Source organism: Buceros rhinoceros, unplaced genomic scaffold (genome assembly GCF_000710305.1).
Source record: "Buceros rhinoceros silvestris isolate BGI_N320 unplaced genomic scaffold, ASM71030v1 scaffold5565, whole genome shotgun sequence".
Classification (NCBI taxonomy): domain Eukaryota; kingdom Metazoa; phylum Chordata; class Aves; order Bucerotiformes; family Bucerotidae; genus Buceros; species Buceros rhinoceros.
Genome location: NW_010413317.1, coordinates 49371 through 69812, shown reverse-complemented (window position 1 = coordinate 69812; position 20442 = coordinate 49371). Strand labels below are relative to the sequence as shown.

The 20442-nt window shown below is 36.2% G+C and overlaps 1 protein-coding gene across 1 annotated transcript in view; it reads left to right on the top strand.

The window, feature by feature from the left end:
* The window catches only part of GALNT3 (polypeptide N-acetylgalactosaminyltransferase 3), a 12322-nt gene extending 1177 nt beyond the window's left edge, over nt 1-11145 (top strand). Inside the window, exons 2-10 of the mRNA XM_010136676.1 lie at nt 1022-1194; nt 2388-2537; nt 2774-3008; nt 3761-3878; nt 4743-4943; nt 6042-6173; nt 7651-7752; nt 10167-10319; nt 10806-11145. Of these exons, the coding sequence (XP_010134978.1) occupies nt 1022-1194; nt 2388-2537; nt 2774-3008; nt 3761-3878; nt 4743-4943; nt 6042-6173; nt 7651-7752; nt 10167-10319; nt 10806-10928 (1387 nt within the window). The 3' untranslated portion in view covers nt 10929-11145. The remainder of the gene's footprint in view (nt 1-1021; nt 1195-2387; nt 2538-2773; nt 3009-3760; nt 3879-4742; nt 4944-6041; nt 6174-7650; nt 7753-10166; nt 10320-10805) is intronic.
* Nucleotides 11146-20442: the final 9297 nt, after the last annotated feature.

Here is a 20442-nt window from a genome sequence, read left to right as displayed (position 1 = left end):
CCCCCCCTTTTTTTTTTTTTAGTATTCAGCGTTAATAAAACCAGCAGCATAACTTAATAAATTAAGAACTGTAAACTGTTGAACAAGGCAATGGAACATCTCAGCAACCTTGTAGTATTGAAAAACATTTATTAATGAAGACTATAGGACTTGGGTAGAGTGGGTTTTGTTGATGAGCAGATTCTGTCAGTGTCAGATCGTATGTTCTCAGCTATCTGTGTCAGTGATTAACCTTACTGAGTTGCTGCTGGTAGCATGAATAGTACATTACAAGTGGTGCAGCTCACCATAACCTTTACTGGAGCATAGCTTGTGAGTGTTCATCTGTGTATTTCATGAGGCAATGGCTGTGATAATTACTTTGGGGAGGCTTCCAGTCTCTAAAGTTGACAGGCAATAAACAGTAAGTGTGCATCTTATGAAAACAGAAGTGTTGTCATCTTGAATTGCAATTGGATTTAAAGTTATGTTCAGAATACATCAATCATAAAAAAACCTGTGGATTTAAAATTATTTTCCTTGAATGGGATATGCTGTCTTAAGGATTATATGGTATTTCTACAGAATTTTGAAGTTCTGAATTAAATCTGTTCTATTTTTCCTTGCAAACTCTGCATTCTTCTAATAAATATTCCTCTTTCTGTTTTGGGGTTTCAAAAGTATTCGTGATTTAAAGTCTGATTTTTGCAGCTCAGTGTCTGCTGCTTTCAACAGAATAACTTTTATTTTTTCTTAAAAATACCTGGGTGCTATATGAAACATAAATATTTGTGAGACAAAAGCAGAACTGTTCAAGTTATTCAAGTGGAATTTGTATTCTTCAGATTTTTAAAAATATTTCATGCAGCTTCTCCAGTTGGAGCACCTGCCTTTGTGCTCCAAAACTGGGACAGAAAGTGGAGAAGCTAAAATATTTAATGTTCATATGTATAAAGCTTTGTACTAGAAAAAAAGTTTATTTAAGGGTTTGAGTAAAAACATTTTGTCCATTTTGTAACATTTGACACTTTCTAATTTGTAGATGCATTGAACAAAAGTTTAAGCGTTGCCCACCACTGCCAACCACAAGTATTATAATAGTTTTTCATAATGAAGCATGGTCCACTCTGCTCAGAACTGTTCACAGTGTGATGTACACATCTCCTGCCATATTGCTAAAGGAGATTATTTTGGTGGATGATGCCAGTGTGGATGGTAAGAAATCATTCTATTTTCTCTGGATTTTTTTTTATTATTATTTAAAACATGTTAGGATTGCAGATAAATTGGTTAAAAGAGCATATCTGTTTGCCACCATTCACATGTATAATGGTATTCTATGTTGTTTTGTTCCTTTTTCTATAAAACATAAAATAGTTCTCCACCATCTTCTTTTCATAAAATACTAAATTCTTGTCCTCTAAAAGGTTTTTAACCCCATTTCTGATTATTCCAAGTCTAGTGCCGCTTAAACTGCATAAATGGTTGCATGACAAGTAGCTCTCTAATTTGTGCTTCAAACCAATTACAATTTATAGGTCAAAGTATCAAAAGATAAATTGGCCAATGCTTGTAGCCATTTGCATCTTATCATAGAGATTGTCTTTATGCAAATATATTTCATTAGAATGAAGGGCAATCTCTGTCCTAGAAAGTTGAATTATTTAATGGAAAAATAATCTTTAATACTCAAACAGACTGCCAAAAGTAATACAATGTATACGGAGTATGATCACAAGTGCAAGTTCAAAGAACTTTAGATGCTTAACTTTAGATGAACGTGTCTATGCATCCATGCTTATATTAATGTATTTGCACTTTTTGCAAGTCCGTATAGTGTACTGGCACACTTGGATGTGAAGTATGTTCAGTAGTAAGGATTAATACCAAGGATGAGCAGAGGAAGGAAGATGTGGGATGTTTAATGAGGGATGTGGGGTTATTTCTCAAATTTTGCACATTTAAAGAGCTTTTTTTATATAGCTTCTGTTGCTGTTATAAATATTGTAGCCTTTGAAAACTGTGTAAACTGTGATGTCATTAAGGAATGTTCTGCAGATAAGCAAGTGTATATATATGATCAGTTTGCTCTGAAAAGGGATTTTTAATTGATATTCAAACTGTTAATACTGCAGAAGAGATTTATGAGCACCTGTCCTTTCTCTTTTAGACCATTTTTAGCATTCCATCTCCTTTCTCTGCCAGTCACCTCTTCCTATGCCCCCACCCCCCAGCAAAACTAAGCCCCTAAAAATAATGTTCAACTGTCAGGAATTGATTACTGCTCTACTATTGAGGTCATTCCTGGGTTTAGTGGGCATTGTTTATCCTGTTAGTTTAACAATGTAAAATTTTAGGCAGTGGCCTGTATATATAAGGAATATTCTGAAACAGATTTATTTTTCTAGAATACTTGCATGATGAACTTGATGAATATGTGAAACAATTTCAAATAGTTAAAGTAGTCCGTCAAAAGGAGAGAAAAGGTCTGATCACTGCACGGTTGTTGGGAGCTTCAGTAGCAACAGGAGAGACCCTTACCTTTCTGGATGCTCATTGTAAGTGTAACCTGAAACTATGCCAGGTCTGGTTTATAATGCTGTTATCGTTGATTTCACATTGCAGATTTTTTGAATTGTGAACATTAGCAATGTATCATTTTTCCTTTTGCTATTTTATGTTATTGAAAGTATAATTAGCAATACTATTTAAAAGCAGTGCATGTTGGCTTGCTGTGGGTATGTTAAAATATAGCCAAGTAAAAATCCAGTGCTTGGTCCTATTTTCTCCATAGGTGAATGCTTTTATGGCTGGTTACAGCCATTATTGGCAAGAATAGCTGAGAATCCTGTCGCTGTTGTAAGCCCAGATATTGCTTCTATAGATCTCAATACTTTTGAATTCAGTAAACCATCTCCTTACGTGCATAGCCACAACAGAGGAAATTTTGATTGGAGTTTGTCATTTGGATGGGAGACTCTGCCTAAACATGAAAATGAAAGAAGAAAAGATGAAACCTATCCAATTAGGTAAACATTACTTGAATATTATTTTAAATCCTTCAGATTTCATGTTTTTCGTTATGAACAGCAGTAGTTCTTCAGACAAAGCAGTTCTTCAGATGAGTATGATCAGAAGTCTTAGCATCTTAGCTTTTGTAATACTTCAAGAACCACGTTGTAAATTTTAAATTTTAAATTTCATAAAAATATAGCCTCCTTAAGACAGTAATTACTCTACATTACCTTTTTTCTACATACGCTAGGAACAGAATAAGCAATTTCTCTATATTTTTTCGGTCAACAGGGAGGAGAGGAGCATTAAAAACAGTTCTTTTTAGAGACAGTACCACAGATTCTGCCTCCTCATTCATTATCCTTGAAAGGATGACAACAAAGGTTCAGAGCCCCAAAATACTGTTTACAGTGGTACATTTGTTCATAATTTTACATGCTTTGGCCACAGACATGTTTCTGGTCTAGAGGAGCTTAATTTCCTCCATACAGGAAAAATACGTTATTTTTCCTCATGCTGTCTTTTATACCAGCAGTCATTAGTCTAAGTCAGTTGTTACTAAATGACAATAAAACTGTCAAATGAGACTCAATGTGGGCAGATTTAATTGCTTGAAGTATTATAAAATGTATCGATGTAGTGAAACACTGACAAATGCATCCTAGAATAGCGATACCATGTTTTTACACCTATATTTAAACTTGAATATTTAAATATTTAAAAATATTTGAATACTGCTTTCCTCAGTAAATTTTTCTTTTTGCAGAACACCTACTTTTGCTGGAGGTCTCTTTTCGATATCAAAAGATTACTTCGAGCACATTGGCAGCTATGATGAAGAAATGGAAATATGGGGAGGTGAAAATATAGAAATGTCTTTCAGAGTAAGTTTAGTATTTAATTAGCAGTGGTCTCTATGCTGACAGTGTACAGGATTTTTGAGGACAAATTAATATTAGGTCTTGACTTCTCTGCTGAATCTGCTAACTTGAACATGGAAAAAGAATCACTAATGACCTATGAAATAAAATATGAACATGCTCACTGAACTGATTTTCTTTTTTTAATGTGTTTAGGTTTTATAGCTGAAATGTACAATTCTCCCTTGTCGTTGGGAAAGAGCTCGCATGCCCTGGTGAGGTTGAGAGCTGTGCTGGTGGTGGCATGTGCCTCCGGTGGGGTCTCCCAAGCCAGACAGGTCTCAACTGAAGGGTCAGACAAAGTGTGTCCACAGGCAGGATGGGCTCACTAGCCTTCGGGCAGCCATCCTAGGAGAAGGACAACTCTGACTCCAAACCCAGGCAGATGGAGCTCATTTAGCCCTGTAAGGCATCCATCTAAGAGAAGGATACTCTAACCAAACCTACGACCCGAGGACTTCGCTGTCACTGTCCAAGCTCGCTAGGCCCTGGCAGATGAACCTCAGGTGTAAAGGGTGGGGCCAGTCTCACGCATGCTGCGCCTCACCGAAAAATCCACCACGCAGGCCCGAAGGGTGTACTCATGTTTGCAAGTTGCAGTAAGCATGGGGAAAACCCTTCCCAAATCTTTGTTCGCGAAGCCAAGCCATGATGATGATGATGACAATTCCAGGGTTTACCTGATTAGGAAATCCACTTATGATATACCTGATATATGTACTCTTCTATTGGTTTGGGGATTTTTTTGGTGAACAGTAACATTGCTGAAATTTTTTCCACCTCTTAATTCTAATTGCAGTGCACTTACACAAAAAATGTTATTATTAGGTATGGCAATGTGGTGGACAGTTGGAGATCATGCCTTGCTCTGTTGTTGGCCATGTCTTTCGCAGCAAGAGTCCCCATACTTTTCCAAAAGGTACTCAAGTGATCACACGTAATCAAGTTCGCCTTGCAGAAGTGTGGATGGATGAATATAAAGAAATATTCTACCGAAGAAACACAGAGGCAGCAAAAATTGTGAAACAAGTAGGTGGTGGTGGTGGTATTAGAAATGACACTTGCTTCGTTGAAAGTTTTGGTGAGCAAAAGTTATTTATTGACGAAGTATCTAAGGATTCTAGATGTTGTAATGAAAAGAAAGAGTTCAGTTTGCTTAATGCTGTAGCCCCAACAAACATGAAAAAGCTTAAGTGTTTGTGTAGTGACAGTGTTGTTTCATGCGGTTGTTTTTGATTGGTAGGGTTTTTTTCATATATTCTCTAAAATCTTGTGTTGTTTGAGCAGCTACTGAAACTACCAGAAGAGTGTGGGAAAAGCTACTTGGCATAGAAAATGCAAGCTAGCTTGTTTTTGGAGTGAGAAATGTAATGCCCCATTAGTCTTAAGTTGCTTAGTGTTTTTACTTAAAAAATGGGTATTGTTGTTCTTTAGCTGCAGAATAAAGCTTATTCAATGATAGAGACAGGATGGATATCTATCTGCTTAAAAATGTAATTTAAATTCAGGGGGGTTGGGTGCTGAGTTATTAATTTTTTGAAGTTTTCTGAAATTTTAGTCTTTCACCAGATGAAGAAGATTGTATGATTTGTTGAAAAGTTAGAAGATTTGTATGGTAATTTTTGGTGATTATCGTATCACTAATAGCATTAGATTTCCTAAGCATGTTTAATACCTAGACAACTAAATTTTGTCTGGAAGATTCTGCATTGTACTGACTATTATGCTAATTAATCCAATTCATTATTTCAGTGCACTCTTAGTGAGATAAGTTAGCTTTATAGTTGTCATCAGTATAGTCTTGTTTGTACTTTCCCACTCAGAACTGTGTTAAAACTCTCTTGAGACTAAGGATACTTGTATTGTTTCCATGTTGCAACGTATTTTACTTGCACGTGCTTCGAAATGCTGCAGGCAGGATTTCAGTGGTGTTATGACACTGAAAAACAAACAGCAGTAGCCATCATACTACAGTATTTAAAAAAAGAAAATCAGCAAATGAGGCTTAAAACTTGTTTTATGCTACAATGCAGAAGAATATAATAGATTTATCACTACAAAATTTATATTAGTAACACTAGTTTATTTCTCCTTTTCCATCCTTCCTTACTTCCCTTCCTCTAACAGAACACATTTGGAGACATCTCAAAAAGGCTTGATTTAAGGCAACATCTGCAGTGTAAAAATTTTACCTGGTATCTCAATAATGTTTATCCAGAAGCATATGTGCCGGACCTGAATCCTTTGTTTTCTGGATATGTAAGTTTAATTATTTTCTATAATCTTCCATAATCCAGGAAGTTTGCTAACCTTTTGTGCTACTTTAGACATAGCGTTTATGTTTTAGCTATCATTAACAGCTCTTGGGTTTTCTGTCAGTATTCTGGACGAAGAATCTCTTCTACATGCTTTACTATTTGAATATTTTATATCTTTGTCAATGATGAGATGAAATTTAAGAAAAGCTCCTTAATACCAAAGAGTAGCCTTGTTTAATGGGATTTTACAACTTAAGATAAACAATATTCTGCCTATCACTAACAGTTAAAATGACAGAAAAGTACTAAGTCAATGGTGTGAGATTTCCTGAATTACCAAGGTAAATTTAGATTTATATAGTAAGAAGTCTGAAAGAATTTTTAGTTCCTATTAATAAGGAAAACTGGACAGCTGTTTGCTTCTCAGAATTAGGTGTATGATGAAAAGGTGTATTTATAGTTATACGTATGTTTTTTTTAAAGACCATTGCATTTCCTCTACCAAATAACTTCTTAGACATTGTATTGCTAAAGAAAAAAAAATTAAACAACTAATAATTCTTAGTTTGAGGTGAATGTTTAGCTGTATTTACAAATAAAATGTGTTTATATGGCTTGTATCAGAAATAATGTGACCAGGACGAGTAGAAAAGTGATTGTTTCCCTGTACTCAGCACAGGTGACGCTGCACCTTGGATACAGTTTTGTGCCCCTCACTACAAGAGTGACATAGAGGTGATGGAGCATGTCCAGAGAAGGACAATGCACCTGGTGAAGGGTCTAGAGCACAAGTCTTACGAGGAAAGGCTGAGGGAACTGGGGTTGTTTATTCTGGAGGATAAAAGTTGTAGTGAGGTGTAGCGAGTCTGTTCTCCCAAGTAACAAGCAATAGGACAGGAGGAAATGGCTTCAAGTTGCACCGGGGGAGGTTTAGGCTGGATACTGGGGAAAAATTTCTTCACAGAAAGGGATGTGAAGCGTTGGGACAGGCTGCCCATGGAGCTGGTGGAGTTGCAATCCCTGAGGTATTTTAAAGTCATATAGAAGTGATGCTTAGGGACACAGTTTAGTGGTGTCCTGATAGTGCTGGATTAGCAGTTGGACTTCATCTTAAATGCCTCTTCCAACCAAAATGGTTCTGTGATTCTGTAAGAATGTCCCCTTCCTCCAGATTTGAATATTTCACGTGTGTCCATTCAAATTCTAATTTGAATAGCAGTAACCTTGTACACTCGTAGCCTAATAATTCAGTGTGTGGCTGTAGACAACCATAATGTAGTTACTAGGCTTTTGGTTAGAAAAGATTAACTGAGAGGCCGAGATTTTTAGATTTAAGCATAGCAGAAAGTAAAAATGAATTAACAGCTGTAATTGTTGTTAAACCAGACATTAGTTTTGTATATAAGTGAGAGAGTTTAATTTTTTGTGATCCCCACTAAGCTTCTTTCTTTGTTTCCTGATAACACCCTTTTATTTAGTTAAAAAATATAGGTAACCACATGTGTCTGGATGTTGGTGAAAATAACCATGGTGGCAAACCATTGATTATGTATTCTTGTCATGGACTTGGAGGAAATCAGGTAAAATATTGGATACCTGATTTTTATGATCTATTCAACTGTAACTTTACCATATTAAAGCTTTTAATTTATTTTAGAGAAATGGACTAATTTCTAATAAGCAATTCCTCTCTCTCTCCTTTTTTTTAATCATTCCTATAAAAATTGTCCAAGGAAAATTTCATACTGCTCTTCATATTTTGTCCTGCTTCTAACATTTTACGTTCAGCATACAGATTCAGATTTTTAAACAATTGCACTGCTTCATCTCTCCTTTCTGTGCAAAGCCTTTTCAACCTACCCTTACTACTTACTTGTTGTCTTTTTAATTCTTCCTTTCCTTATGCTTCCTCCTATTGCTTCTTTCTCTGCCACTAGGACTCGCACTGTCAAGGAAGATGTTGGTGGGAATCCAACCAATGGGAGACCAAGTGGCCAGGTCTGAGCCCTATCATGACTGCAGCCTCACAGTGTGAGGTCAAAGTGGTCTATCCCATACTGGCTAATGCAAGTGAATAATGTGATTGAATTTGTCCCAGAAGATCTCTCTTTGATGCGTAGCTCTTGGAGGCAGCAGTGGTGCTCTGTTTCTTCTACAGCATTACTTCCTATAGATGTCAGATACTGAATACTTCAGGCACTGCAGTAATACTAATGAAAGCAACATCTCCTTCCCTGCCCCAAAACGAACACTTCCCTGTTGCCTTAAAGAGTTATTTGGTGAATAAAATTTATTAACTGTAGAAATTTAATAACTAAAGGTTATCAAAGGTTTAAAAGTTTTTGGTAGAATATATTTGTAATTTTTCTTTCTTTAAATAAAATCTTCAATCTTAACAGCCATCCATTGACAGCACTGTGAAAAGTCAGACGTGATCCTAGTTAGTTGATGTTTTCCTGATCAATTTTTGTGGGAGATGGACTACTGTCTAGATTAACAATTACCCTTTTGTGTTAGCTTCTTACAGTATAGAATTTTTTTTTGTTCTGTTGTGCAGTAGTACTATATTAGCCTTTTCACATTGTCACAATCATTAATTTAGGAACACTCTACTAAGACATTGTATTAAGAGATCTGCTGTATGCTTCAATTGTCATCTCTCTCTAAGTACTTGGACTGCACTAAAACTCTATGCTTTTGAGTTCTGTTTTTTGTTTTTCCTCCTGTCATAAAATAAGTGTCCCTTTAAATGTCAACCTTCAGAGTTTTAATACAGGTTTTGCTGGTAATGCTCAAGAGATGTGCATTATTTTCTTGCCTACCCCTACCTAAGACTTTAGCAGTGTAGGCTGAAATTTTCCACGCTACCTCTTGTCTTCATCCATATATTTGAGACAGGAGAAGGGAGTCAAATAGAGAACAAACCTGCTTTTCAGAGCTGTACATCAGTTGTTTATTGTTCTTCCTTTTTAGAATATTCTGGGGCTGGGAACATGTTCATCTCAATAGCATCTCAATATACAAAACTAATGAAATCTTAAGCCTAGCTTTCAAGTCATTTTCAGGGCTTGCAGAGATTTTGGAGTTCAAAAGATAAATCAGAATTGATTAAGCCATATTAACAGATTTAGAGTAAATTATTATATCTGAGACTTAAGTGACTAAGCAAGTCACTCCTATCAGTACCCGAACTGGGGACTAATGTTGGAAGCAGAGACTGAAGAGTGAGATGCATGTTTGTCCCTCAGTGCTATACCCGTTGATGCCAAGGCAGTGAGAAGCTGGAAGCTGACCAACTGGACAGATAGCTGAAAGCCACAGGGAGCTCGCTGAGCCTGGTCTTAATAGTCAAAGGAAAGATATGGTGAAGAAGGCTGACATATGGAGCCAACAAACACTGGTAGTGGGATGCAATGATAGGAACTCTGCTGTTTAATGAGGGAGAAAAGGAAGAGACCAGCATTGTAGGGTAGCTCACAAGAGAAAATAACAGCATCCTATCGTCAGCATTTATTCTTTAGATCGAGCAGCAAAAGTTGACATACAACAATCAGTATTGTTCTGTGTGACATTTTTTTTTTCTTTGGTTGCTGTAAGAAAAAACAAAATCCAGCAACAAAAATTCAGTAAAGATTTTTAAAGTTAAAAAATGCCAATTTTGAAGTTATTCATGCAACTATCTCCTCTTTTCAGTTTGTCTCCTTGAATTATATATAATTTCTGGGGGAGCAAGCAATGAGATTTTGCATCACAGTGCATATGCACCAAGTGTCATTTGCAATTTATACGTTTAAGTACTTCTATATATATTCCATTACATTAGTATTTAAAAATGCTTTTAGTTTTCCTAAAGACTTTAAGTATGTATGCTAAAAAGCAGTCTCAAACTGTTGAATAACAAATCTATTACTATGTGTACTAGAATTTCAAAGGTTTTGTTTAATAATGTTGTTTGTGTTTATTTACTGAAATTTTAAAAAAATTATTTAAATAGTACTTTGAATACTCTGCACACCATGAAATTCGGCATAACATTCAGAAGGAGCTTTGCCTGCATGCTTCTAAAGGACCAGTGCAGCTTCGCGAATGTAACTACAAAGGCCAGAAAACCTTTGCTGTTGGAGAAGAGCAATGGCTGCATCAAAAGGTATTTAGACTGCTGTGAATCAGCATTTTTATCGGTGATCTTTTATATGAGTTAACTTTTTATTTCCAATAAAAGAAAGAAAACTGAAGCCAAAAAAGAGTAAGTTTAATTTTGGGAGGAGAATGTAGATCATTTCAGCTTTTCAGTTACGAGATCAAAGCTTGATTATTTCACTATTTTAAATGTAAAATAGAAATACCACTTACAAAAATAGTTGGTATCATTTAGTGTGTGTGTCTGGGTATCCATCTGGAAGTCAATCCAAATGTTTTGTATCATAAATAAAAATCAAATTGGTATCTGCATATTGCTCATATTCGTTTGCCAGCCCCCCTTTGCTCTATCTGTATAGCCTTACTCTTCATCAACAGTGAACTTGAGAAAAAATTAAAAATGGGGGGAAACTACATGCTCGTTGTTTGTTCACTTTCTTTTTTTTCCTCCTGTTTTGTTTTTTTGTTTGTTTGTTTGTTTGTTTCACTTTAGGATCAAACTCTCTACAATGCTGCACTAGATATGTGCCTTACAGGAAATGGACAGCATCCGAGTTTGGCACCCTGTAATCCATCAGACCCCTTCCAGAAGTGGATCTTGGGCCAGAACAATTAAGATTTGCTGTTTATAGGCCAGGAGCATTTTATTAAAAGAAAAGATCCATGTGATTATATATGTATGCTGCATTTTAAAGTGATGCATACTTTAAATACAAAATGTTTAAACAGTTTCTTTTCCCTCTTATATTAAATTGGATATAAAATATGTCATCAGAGATTCCCTAGGAGTCTGTTATACCAAAGAGGATTGAAATTTAAAAAAGCTGTTTACAATATTTCTGTGATAAGACTTCGTATATTGACCACTGGTTCATGAATCCTACAGACCTTGTTCACTTTGAGGAACATACGTATATTGTTTTTCCATATATTTTAAGTACTTCTGAAGACTAGTTTTCTCTGTAGAGTTACAGGAGATTATTGTGTACTGTTTAAAAACCAAGACACTTTATATGTATATTTTTATGCTGAATTGGTTGATTTTAATTTTTCTTTTTAGCCATTTGCTCAATGAACATTTCTCAGTGTTTTTTAAGTTCCTTCACTTGAAAAATTAAATATCTGACCTTCAGGGCTAAGCCAAATAGGCTACCATACTGTGCTCAGCTTCTAGCAATTCAATTCTTGTTTTGTAGAAGAAAAAAAGTCATTCTCACTGAAATATGTATGTACGGTTATTTTAATGGAAAATCTGCTTAGTCTGATACTAACCTCCTTTTATTTAGCCAAAACTTTTTGTATAGGATTTTTATATTTCATGAACTTTAACATTTATGACAAAGTTAAATTGTAATAGATTTCTGAGCTGCGTTAATACATTTTTTCCCAGCCTTTTGTTCATTATTGCTTTTAAATTACATGTTATCTACTAAATCCACTTATCCCCTACCTTTTAGTGATTTCTGTAATGTTTACCTTACAGGTTTCTAATGTTATCTGTACATAATTTCTTGTGAGGACACTTGCATGTTGTTTTTTGGTTTTGTTGCTGTTTCGCCTTTTACAAAGAACGGACCTCAGTTTTATCAGTCTAAGTGAGACCTTGGCCTTCCTAACTATTCTGCTAGGTCTTTTCATGCAATATTGTATTCTTGTAAGCATCCACAAGTATACTTCAATCGATCATGTAGAGCTATGACTTCATAAATAGCCTTTAAGTATTTAAAAAATGTATTTCTTCAGTTATTTCACTTGATGCCTAGTTGTTAAACACCCTCCAGTTAGTCTTCCGCCAATTATCACCGATCACCAATTATGCCAACTTTCTGACTGTGATTACCTCAGCCCTTCTTTAATATAGGTAATTTCTGCACAAGAAATGTGCTCTTTAGGAACAGAGGTGTACACTCAATTGAAAATGTCTCCTTTGGGGTATGAATGGGAGATTAATGACCAGCCCATCCTTAAAGCATCTAAAGTTACATAAAATTGCACTTTATTATGAAATAAAGTTTACCTTATTAAAATCTTATATTCTGATTTGAAGATATAATTGGTTCATGCAAATTATGGAGGTTAAAAAATAGCCCCTGATTTGCATGTGTTATGATATGGGAGGAAAATGGGTATGAAATTAAAATAATAAACTTCTAGGAAGTGAAGGAAGAGGCAGAATAAAAATAAGACGACGACTTACATTGTCTAGTAAGTGTCAGTGTGTTATTAAAGGGAAACATCAATGGTAAGAAGGTACTATTCATATAGTATTCATATGGAAGAAAATAGGAGATGTAATAGCAGCCAGTTTAATAATGAACTCTTTAATGATCTGAATGTCGAGAAAGGTGCATGTAACAGTGGAAAGTTGAACAATGAGATCAGGCCTTGTAGATGCAGCTAGTAACAGTATTTAAGGAAATGCTTAGTATTTCCCTTAAGTACCTGTAAGAGGAGAGAGAGTAAAGAAAAAGTCACAGCTAGATAGATATTTAGCTGTGTGATCAAATATAAAGCTAAGAATAAATTTGAAGGGGTGGGTATTAAAGATTGTATGGGACAAAGTACGCTAATATTAGATTTGTCCTTTTATCCTGATAAATAATATCATTACAAATAAATGCTAATTTATGCTAATTTGTCTGAAGAGTCTGGTGGAGGGATGATGTGAGGGCTTTTTATTTCTAATGGGGGTAGGGAGCCTGTCTGTGGTTAATTTCACAGTATTCAACTAGTGAGTTCAGCTTCTGAAGAAAAGCAAGAATAAATTCTTTCAGTAATTCTAAGTCATCTAAAAGATAAGTGAAAAAGAAAGGAACAGCAAGAATTTGTCAGAAGCAATAGCAATTTCTTTTTCTGGGTTGCTAATCATGCTTTTGAGTCATGTTGGCTTCTGTGTAAGGCTTTTGTAACACCTGTGAGAATATCCTATGAAGTTGAAGCTGTGTGACTTAAAACAATGTGCTACACTGTGGATGTAAATTGTTGAAAATTATAATTGAAAATTCTACTAGAATAATTTATCAAATGGCATTGCACCAAGGTCTGCCTGTGCCCTCTGGTAAGTATTTCCATAATTTAGTAATGGAATATAAAGCATTCTTACTACTTTTGCAGATCAAAGGGCAACAAATGCTCTTGACCAACTGAAGGAGTTGAGGAAGAATAGGATGCAGGTCAATGAGACAAGAAGAGGACAAATCAGAATAGAGGATGGGTTATTGCATAAACATCAGCTATACTGTGGTGGCCCCCAAGAATGAAAGGGAAACTGTGTGTATGAAGAACCTGTTCTAGAAGACAAGGTATTTAGCATAACTGGTTAAGAGGACTTAAGTTCTTTTATTTCCTAATTTGTGTTTATACAGCATAGGTCATTATATTATTTTTAATACCACTAAAAATAATTTCTTCATGCAACCTGGTTTTTTAATGAACTTTTCAGATTCAAATTTGCTTTTATGAAATGTGGTTTATCTAGTCATTACCGGTTTTTTCTTTTTAGAGGTAACATTCCAAACCAGGATAGAAATTAAATGGCAAGGAAACAAGTGTTCTGTTGCACGTGGAGTTAAGATTCCTTTCATGAGCAGTGCTAGAGGTGATCTACTGTGTTTTTCCAATTGGTAATCTAAGACCATGTCACAGCAGATACAGCAGTGTATACACTTCTCATCTATGTACTGTTTCCTACTAAGATTAGGGGTAGCAGGTCATGTAGTTATTATACTCTTTTCGTTCAGTTATAGATCTGGACAGGGGAAAATTATTCTGTGACTTAAAATTTTCTCTAAGGTTTTCCTTTTTTTGAGACTTCATTTCTGGTCTAACATAGGTCAGTAGTTCAAAATTTGTAAACCACATCATACATAGGGTTTTTTTAACCATTGCTACCATTATAAACATTCCAATCTTTTTTAAAAATGTTTACTATCTGTTCTTTAAACTATGGGTGACAGTTTAGTCTTTATTTTTGCAGTACTTAATACAACAGCAATTCAGACTTACTTGGACTCCCTACCACCTGCCAGAAAAGAGGGAAGTGGATATTTGACAGAGGAAGACATTAAGTGACTTTTTTTGTTCTATTCTGCTTGAAGATCTAAAATTAACTTCTGTGTCTACACTATTGCACTTCCAAATATGCATATATATGTGTGTGTGTATATATCGCTTGTCTAAAATAGTGTGATATCTATAGATTTGTAAATATGATTGGAGGTTTAGAAAATATTTTTAAAGTTAATTACATTTTTTTAAATTAATTTTTCAAAATAGTAACAAAGCAAGAGTAAGAAAAATTGCAAGCACTTCAAGTAATAGTTATTGTGCATCTTCTGCCTTTCTTTTATAGCATTAGTCTTCAATTTTTCCTGAAAAATAAACTGTTTCTTAGGGTTTTTTCAGAGGGCAGAAGCAGATGTTCTCTTTGGCATAACTTACTCCTTCAGCATGATTCTCTTGAGTAATTACAGCACCTCCTACAATGCAGTACTAACTTCCCTGTGCTAGATGTTTTGCTGTACACGTCTTTAATATGTTGAATTAGTCTGAGAAATACATGAAACTGAAATAACTTATAATAATACTTTTAAAGAATAATATCCCATATTTTGGGAATTAGTTTTTTATACTCTTATACACCTGAATAATGTAATAATATTAGTTTGAGATGTAGGGGACTTGATTTCAGTGGCTTTGAAATTCTTGTGCACAAATCTCCTTTAGGGCTGTATTTTCTATCAAACCTTCCAAAGAAGGGACATGTAATCTTTACTGCCTTTTAATGTATCTCCTGAATTCTTCAAGTAAGGATTTCATTGCTAAAAAATTCTGTCCAAAACTACGCTTTTTGTCAATAGCACAATAATATTTCAAGTAGTAGTTCAATATTATGATGTTAAAAATGGATTTTTATTAAGAAGCTTTGCTGCATTTTAAACATTAACCCTTCACTTTAGGTTGCCCTCTTTAAAAGTTTTGAAAAGTAGGTTTTTTCTAAAGTTAAATCTAATATATCTGATTCTGTCCTTTATAATGTAAATTTTAGCTTGACTTTATTTTTTATAAGTAGTAACTTCAGCATGTCTTGTTCAGTTTCTCCCTAGTCTGAGGGCAAAATTGATACAAGATTGCCAATTTTTTAAAGGAAGAAAAAACCTTTCAGAAGTAAAGCGCTATCAAAGTACTGGAAAGCAGAGGAGAAAAAGATGATGGTAATTGGAAGGAGCTAGATGGATGGGGAAGGAGCTGCACTGGGAACATGACTGTCTAGGCTGGGTGCCCTGCATTTTTTGGTGGGAATGGATATAACGATTTAAAACTGTACTGCTTTGTTATCATCATCATGGCTTGGCTTCGCGAACGAAGATCTGGGAAGGGCTTTTCCCACGCTCACTGCAGGCGATGAGTGCATCCTTCCGGCCTGCACAGTGGATTTTTTAGGTGAGGTGCAGTGTGCGTGGAACTGGCTCCACCCTTTACACCTGAGGTTCATCTGGCAGGGCCTAGCGAGCTTGGACGGTGACAGCAAAGTCCTCGGGTCATAGGTTTGGTTAGAGTGTCCTTCTCTTAGATGATGGATGCCCCAGAGACTAAAATTAGCTGGTGGTGTTCCCAGGCTCAGCAAACAAAAGGAAAATCCCCTAAAAAGCAATGTCATATTTATGCCCAACCCTCTTTCTCCTGAAATAGTTTTATGTGATAGAGATGCTGGTTGATCACTTTTATGATGGGAAATCAGATTTAAGAGATGTTTAGAGTCAGATCAGCATTATATTAACACACTGAAAAATTAAGACATTAAAATTCAGCTCTTTGTGCAAAGTAAGATAATAGAAATGCTGTATTTTATGACAGGTACTACACCTATTTCATAGGATAGAGGAGTTTCAGGAATAAAAAAAGCGTATGGGTAAGGAATAAGAATTGGTTAACGAATAATGTTTATGTTGCTGAAGTGGCATTTACTAAAAAGTCAGCAATCCTACAAAAATTAATCTCATGTAAACATTTCAAATAGAACCCTTGGATCACTTAATATTTTAATGTTTGTAGGGGTTTTTTTTCTTGTTCCTAATTTAACACCTTTATTCTCAGTTGGTATTGTTTCTGTTTGCAGCTGAGCTAGAAGATAGATGATGTGAAAAAACTTTGCACCTTATTTCTAAAACAATATGGCCTGGCTTCCCTTTTTAGATACATATTTGATCTACTTTTCAAACACTTCATTTAATAATTATTAGATAATACTTCATTATCATACTTAAATGATGCACAATAAAATGGCTAACTGCTACCGGTTTGTTTTTTTTTTTTTTAAATCCTGTGCTTTCTCCCCGTTGTGTTTCTCATGCTGCATTGTGCTAGAATGCACAAATATTTTTTTGCCAAGTGTAGAATTTCCTAGGGATGATGACCTCAAAACAAATATGCTACCCTAAAATACTATGTTCCCAGAGATTATGTTAAATTTTATTCTCAGTTCAATAGGACTGACTTGTCCTGAGATAAGTCTGACTAATTGTGGAAGCTACGAACTAACAGCTGGGGCCTGCCTGACTTGAAAGCAGGTTAGGCATCATCTTGGGAATATGAATTCCATTGTGATTTGGTGGGTTTCGAAAGGATCCGCTCAGTGTTTCAGGTAGAAATAGTTATCAGATCAAAGTAACAGGGTGACTAGAGAACTCTCTCCATTAAATGGCTGAATTCTGGACAGTAATAAGTTGGCTCAGCACAACTCAAAAGCAGCAGTACAAACTGCTGCTAGTAGTATGTTGTTACTGTGAGGCTGCTCCAAAGTGTGTAGAGGGATAAGATTCAAGAAGTTCCTCTTTTAAATGTGACTATTCCACTAGCTTTCTCTTCCTCCCTCTTGACAGTCCCTTTAACCTCCCAACTTTTGTGTGGATGGAACTCTCTGTTGCCTTCTCTCTACCATGAGCAATCTTAATCATCCACCTATTTCAGGGCAAAAGGCAGGCACTGCTATAACCAGGATGGTCTCCATGCTTGCTCCTGTCAGTTTAAATGCAATTCTAGATTACCGATTTTTTTTCTCCTGGTTTTTTTTTTCCTCCTTAACTCTGTTTAGGAAGTCAGCCAGAAGGTTGGTGCCACCAGACACAAGCAATAGCATAATTTCAAAGGCTTAAGTGCACTTTTTGGCAAAAATAGCAGCCTATAGAAGGTAAGCTGGCCAGACAGGGTTAGGGGGACTCAACTGACGATTTTTGGCTTGTTAGAATTTACTTTCTCATGACATTGCTTTTCTGAATGTCTTTCATTAAAATTCTGCTGAAAATGCCCATTTTTGTTTTTGAAACAATTTTTGTGCTTAGCTGGAGTCAGTCAGGCATCTGCTCTGTGTCTGGCCCTCCAGGATTCCTTCACCCAATTTTTGCAGTTGTAGGGGGTCTGGATCCTTTAAGACCACCCACTGAAGATGTGAAAGGCACCAAGACCTCTATCCCTGGTTAACACAGTTAATGGGATTGTTCTGCAGATCCTAAAAATCTCAGCTCTCTTAACAAACAGGATGAATTAGCAAGAAACAGTGGGGTTTTTTCTACTGATGTTTCACTGAATATTCTCTGAGGCCAGTACAATGCTTTGGTTTGAATATAAAATGTTTTAAGTAAAAATGCTTTGGTTTTAAGAAATTGTTATTCTTCCTCTCTTGTTGGTCTTGACTAACTCTAGATCATCATGATAAGGCTTTTCACAGCTTCTTAATCAATCATGCTTATTGTATTTTTTACAAGCCTACAGAATGGAATACCTTATTGACTAAGTTACAATTTTGTACCTAATATTACTGGACTTCAGAGACAGTCAAAGGCAAATCCTGTTTGGCCAGTAATGTCTTTAAATACCTGTGGATAAAGTTAGTAGGTGCTGAACTTCCACGAAGGATCATTTGATGCTTGGGTCCAGTCAAGGACTGAGCAGACTTGGAAAAGTGAGACACGCTAGGGAGAAAGAAGAGCTGTGGAAGGGAAAGCAGGGGACAGGTTCCTCTGGGAGTGAGCGTGGAACAGCAGTGCAAGTGAGGGGCAGTGAGAGTTGGAGGAAAAACATAGAAAAGTGAAGTAGCCAGGATCTGTGGTGGGAAGAATATTGTCAGAAATGGCATTCACACAGGAGGTACATGTGGGGACTTTACTATTCTAACCTTGGAGCTTTCTTAAAGTGCTGCTGAGGTTTCTTGATGACCTGTGGAAAGTTCAAGTTAGTGACTGGAGTGCCTTGGTGCCTCTTACATTATATAGGTCTGAGAAGTGTAGATGCTTTCTTCTCCACTTTGTTAAACCCCCTATACTTCAAACATGCTGTGCTGTCAGGGAAAAAGGTAAATGTTGACAATGGGTATGCTGTCAGAGAAACCATCACGTGCCTTGAGACTGATAACTGGTCAGTTGACAGGCTGCTAGCTAGCAACTGGGTCTGTGGCCGAGGAAGACCATTATCTACATTTTTGTCACTTGGTATAATATTGCTTCTAAAGGCTGCTCGGTAAAATAACATTCATCCACACAGATTACCTTGCATCTAAATACAATCTTTGTTTTAGTATTAACTGTTGCTTTGATATTGACTGATTTCTATGAGATAAGATTTGTAATTGAATAGCAGTTCACAATGACACAGCAACTTGTGCTACTCTACTCTAGGACCAAGAGACGTTCACTGAATATACTTGCCTGCTAATCCAAGATTGTCAAAAGGGACTGGACTGTGTAACAAGAAAGGAAAAAGGAGTAAGGGAAGGCAAACTGGTAAGCTCAGAGCAGAACATGGCTGCCACCTCCCTGACTAGGTAACTGGAAATCAAAATTAAGAGCTGAAGGCCACCTATTGATTTATGCAAGGCCTGTGGTCAAAGTGGGGACTTGCAGTGTTTTTGCTGGCTGTGGAACAAACATTGGGTTTCTGCAGAGTGGCTGGACCTGCCTAAAAGCTGGACTTCTGCTTTAGCTCTGCCATGAACAGAGCCTAATTGTTTGCAGCAACTTGGAGCAAAAAGATAGGGTTTGGGGGAAAATGAGGCCATGCAAAGCCTAAGCGAGAGGGGCAGCCTTGCCTTTGATGTGAAAGGAGAAGAGGCAGAGGTGAGGCCCAGGAATGGAATGTGCAGCTCCAGTGTGCATTTCATATACTTGCCTGGGACTGCAGTCAAAAGCCCAAGGGAGAGGGTACAAGAACTAGCACTAAAAATGCTTTCTGCATGGTGATTTCCAGTCTAAGCAGAGGATCTCTTCCCCAAAAGGCTGCTTTGCAATTATCCACAGCTTGTAACATTCAACCCTGTTAAACGCAAATGTGGAAATAAAAACAGTTTCTGCAGTCTGCCTACGTAGTGAATTTTGGGAGTGCATATAAAACTAATCCATATGGACAAAAGCTCGTGCACACTAAATCCCATTTTAGATCAGAAACCAAGAAACATTTGTTGGACAATCCCAAATGAACACTCTTTACTTAGATGTACTAAAGAAACAATTCATTTATAGTGAAATTAGTCTAAGGTGCTATATCAGCATACGTCAACCAGCTTAAAAATCACTTCAATTTTTTCCCTTGGACTACACTTCCACTCTGTGTTACCCTCCTTTCAGAACTACTTTCTCTCTTGTTAGCAGGCAACTTCTGCTGAAATGGCTATTGAAAATATTTAGCTTTGTTCCTTCAGCAAAAATATCCTCATTTGTCCTGCAGACCTCATGGCCATAGTACACACTGAAACGTAACTCATAACCCTTGACTCTCCTCTACACTAATAAAACAAATTGAAAATTTTTTTTAATATGCTGGATTACATGTCAAAACTAACTAAAACATCTTCAAGTATCTCACATTATCTACAGTTCTTCAGGATGTCATCACCATTCATTTAAGTGTTATGCTGAAAATAGTTTTTTGCAGGGAGTTCTCTGGCTCTTTAAAGAAAGAAATTTCAGCAATACTTTTATGCTCTTTTCTTCCCCCATGGAAGGGAAAAAAGAAACACTATTACATATACAGCATGTAAAAATCTGTACATCAATCAGCTGGCTGTATGTGACGTACTGAAGGTTGCTAGCAAAGCTAGCATCAATATTAACCTCCATCATCTCACCACACTCTCGTAC